This window comes from Lactuca serriola, chromosome 8 (genome assembly GCF_051521515.1).
Source record: "Lactuca serriola cultivar US96UC23 chromosome 8, Lser_US96UC23_V15, whole genome shotgun sequence".
In the NCBI taxonomy this organism is placed as follows: domain Eukaryota; kingdom Viridiplantae; phylum Streptophyta; class Magnoliopsida; order Asterales; family Asteraceae; genus Lactuca; species Lactuca serriola.
Window position 1 is genome coordinate 116,082,385 of NC_136415.1, and position 3,966 is coordinate 116,086,350.

Below are 3,966 nucleotides of genomic sequence, written 5' to 3' on the forward strand. Positions count from 1 at the left end.
TCAAATATCACTCAACTTTTACTTGTTATATCATCTTTATGTGTTAACTTTTTAGGGCTTTAGGTATGAGAACATTTTCACTACAAGAATCATACGTGGATGAGATTTTCACTAGTGAACACTGCCATGAAGCATAGTAATTGTGTTGTGGAGTGGGAGTGGTCACGGATGTTCACGGAGGTATTTGTGAGTTGACTCTCTCTCTCTCTCTCTCTCTCTCTCTCTCTCTCTCTCTCTCTCTCTCTCTCTCTCTCAATACATGTTCTGATGTTCACTAAGAACACCGTCTCCAAGGCTATTAAAAATATGTGGAGTGGTTACTTTGATGATGCGGCATGCTCTTCATTAGTAAACATCTTGTGATGATATTGGATAACCTTAATACTTTTATCCCAATGAAATCTTAACAGTTTCAACAACGAATTAATTTATATTTCTTAAATTATACTATTTAAGATTTATTAAGTTTGTTTTAGTATGTATAAAGCAATACTTCCTTCATGATAACGATGTTTTGTTTACCACATACATTAATAAGAGTATTTAAACTAATCAAATTTCTCTATATTCTTTCACATGATTGTTGTAATTGATTATTAATAAACGAATATAAATATGAATTAGAATTTAATAAAATTATATTCATTTAAAAATTGTTTTAAGATGAGTGATGTAATTAAATAACTAGAAAATTTAGATAAAACAATTGCAATTCCATTTCCAACGCGTATTCGCTTTGTTTTTTTGCCTTTTTGGCATCTTCTTCCTTGATTTTCCCCTCCATCTCTACCCCCACCCTCAGCCCAATCTCGCCACTTGCTTTTATAATAATCCGACATTAACTCTCTCTCTCTCTCTCTCTCTCTCTCTCTCTCTCTGCATTTGCATAGGCTGCAATCGGAAGTCGGTCACTGTGTAAAGTAATGGCAGACGCTAGTGGAGGGTACACTGAGTTTCCCGCAGTGTCGACTCACGGAGGCCAGTTCATCCGCTATAACATATTTGGTAATGAATTTGAGATCACTAACAAGTATCGTCCTCCAATCATGCCTATTGGTCGTGGTGCTTATGGAATCGTCTGGTATGTCTATGTTTGATTCACTTTTTCCGATGAGGTTTTGAGGTCGTTGACTTTTTCTTTTTGCTACTATGATTGTTGATTTGTAATCAGATTAATTTGAGTTACTGTGTGTTTCCGATTTTAATCAGCTCGATGTTGAACTCTGAGACGAACGAGATGGTTGCTGTGAAGAAGATTGCAAATGCTTTTGATAATTACATGGATGCTAAGCGGACGCTTCGCGAGATCAAGCTTCTTCGACATTTGGATCATGAAAATGTGAGTTGTCCTTCACTACAATCTTGTTTCGTTCATAAATTCCATGTAGAATCGTACAACTTCTAAGCTCTACTTGATCACTAGCATCTAAATCATATGATGAACTTATTAACTCTGAATCACTAAATCCTCAACGCTGCTTTCAGATCAATTAGCTGTAACCTATACATATAATAAATCTAAGAACCCTAAATTACTTATGAAAATTTGCTTCTAATCCAGTTAAGATTATTTGTAAAAATCATGTCTCTTGCTTCAAGATTGAGCATGAATATGGTGAGATAAGTTGATACGATACTTTGATTGCTTTATATAGTGGTTTGGACAATTTGTTGATCTGAGCTCACAGTACAAATCAAGCAACTATTTTTGCTAAATTTGAGATGATATGCCAGTTCAACATATCTGTGCACTTACTTAAAGAGGAAAGGAATAATCTTTTTGGTTAAAGTTGTACATATATAGTATGCTATTGATTGTGATTTGAAGCATTATTCAGATAATTGCTATAAAAGATATAATCCCACCACCTCTAAGGAGAGAGTTCAGCGATGTCTACATCACCACTGAGCTTATGGATACTGACCTTCACCAAATCATTCGATCCAATCAGAACTTATCAGAAGAGCATTGTCAGGTATTCAATCTATTACACTGTGCAGGAGTAGACTAGACTAGACTGATGAAACTTTCTATGACTGGACTAGCCTTTGACCGATGGGTCTATTTGACTTGACTTTGACTGAACAAACTTTGCAACTTTTGTGACATTTCAACACAGTGTTGTAACTTGTTGTATCCTGCAGTACTTCTTGTATCAGCTCCTACGAGGGTTGAAGTATATTCACTCTGCCAATGTGATTCATAGAGACCTGAAGCCAAGTAATTTGCTACTGAATGCAAATTGTGATTTAAAAATTTGTGATTTTGGGCTTGCACGAACAAGTGCTGAGAACGATTTTATGACTGAATATGTTGTGACAAGATGGTATCGGGCCCCTGAGCTCCTGCTTAACTCTTCAGATTACACTGCAGCCATTGATGTCTGGTCAGTTGGCTGCATCTTCATGGAGCTCATGAACAAAAAGCCTTTGTTTCCTGGTAAAGATACTGTCCATCAAATGCGCATATTAACAGAGGTAATGTTATATTCATTTCTTCATTTCCATATGTTTTTCTTATTAAAAACATCTAATTCCAATTTTTTTGTATTTAGCTTTTAGGTACCCCAACTGAATCTGATCTTCGGTTTATTCGTAATGAAGATGCAAAAAGGTATCTTGCTCAACTCCCTCAACATCCTCGCCAATCATTATTAAAGATGTTCCCACACGTTCATCCATTGGCTATTGATTTGGTTGACAAAATGTTGACTTTGGATCCAACTAAACGAATCACAGGTAACACCATATCTCAACCTTTTCATTTTTTTTTTTTTGTTAAAAAAAAAGGTAACCAGAATTCATGTTTTGAGCAGTTGAGGATGCATTAGAACACCCTTACCTTGCTAGACTACATGATGTAGCCGATGAGCCAATTTGTTCGAATCCTTTTTCATTTGAATTTGAGCAACAAGTTCTGGGAGAAGAGCAGATTAAGAACTTGATATATGAGGAGGCATTAGCACACAATCCGGGGTTTGCTTAAAGGAATGGAATTCAGCACTCTACAATATAATATGCTAAATAAATCTGGTATGAAAAAAAAGATGTCTCCATCTCCATGCTCCAAAACTGGAACTGCAAATGTGTTGTAGTTAGTATGTATTATTGATGTAAACCAATTTGCAGATGAATCTAGTGGCTGATGAGTCATGAGTGTTGTTGTTGTTTAAATTTGAAATTGTTTTATTGCTTTTTGGTTGATGGAAGGGGTTTGGTTTTCAGACTCCTTTTTGATACCTTATGGGTTGTGTTGATGAGTTGTTAAAGTAGGATGGATTTAGGATATGGTGTAATGCAATCTATAGTTGATTACTTAAGATCTATTTATGTATTTTCTTTCTATGAGAATTGCCACTTGTTCCTCTTTAAATTTCACATTTACTTCCACAAATTTGGGGCTTTGAGATAAAAATGGGTCATTTTCACATTTACCATCAACATTTGTCTTTTTGGTTATTTTTAGTAGTTGTTATATTGGATGTTCGTTGTTGTTATGCATGCGTGAGTTATTACTAGTATAAACAAATATGTAATACGGAGTACTAGATTTTTGGGCTCTTTTAATTTACAAACAGCATACACAAATTGGGTATTGTTCTTCATGTTTTGTTTTGTGCCTAAACACACAGATTTTCTCCACAAATTAACATGAAAAACTATAATATTATAATTATGATATACTTTTTTTTTTCAAAATAAAACTGCTTAGAATATTAACTATTTGAATAGGCTTTACATGAGTGTCAAAGAGAATTTAGGTTACGGTCTTGGTCTTATATGAGTACATCCTCTTCTTGACATTATGCGTTAATGCATTCTTTCCACATTAAGTTGAAAGAAACATACGAAAGATTAATGCCTCGTTTGTTTTTCTACAAAAGTACTTTTTGAGCACTTTTCCCTTCTAGCGGGTAGACGTTTCGCAAGTGCACGTCTTCTTCCGCAAACTTGGAAAAAGACAAA

The 3,966-nt window shown here is 34.8% G+C and overlaps 1 protein-coding gene across 1 annotated transcript; it reads left to right on the forward strand.

Moving 5' to 3' along the window:
• Window positions 1-746: 746 nt before the first annotated feature.
• Window positions 747-3,351, forward strand: LOC145071087 (mitogen-activated protein kinase 3-like). The gene is made up of 6 exons (XM_079018009.1): window positions 747-1,081; window positions 1,210-1,339; window positions 1,839-1,976; window positions 2,146-2,478; window positions 2,556-2,739; window positions 2,817-3,351. Exons 1-6 carry the CDS (start codon window positions 924-926, stop codon window positions 2,984-2,986), a joined length of 1,113 nt encoding a protein of 370 aa, XP_078874135.1. The 5' UTR covers window positions 747-923; the 3' UTR covers window positions 2,987-3,351.
• The last annotated feature ends 615 nt before the right edge of the window (window positions 3,352-3,966 follow it).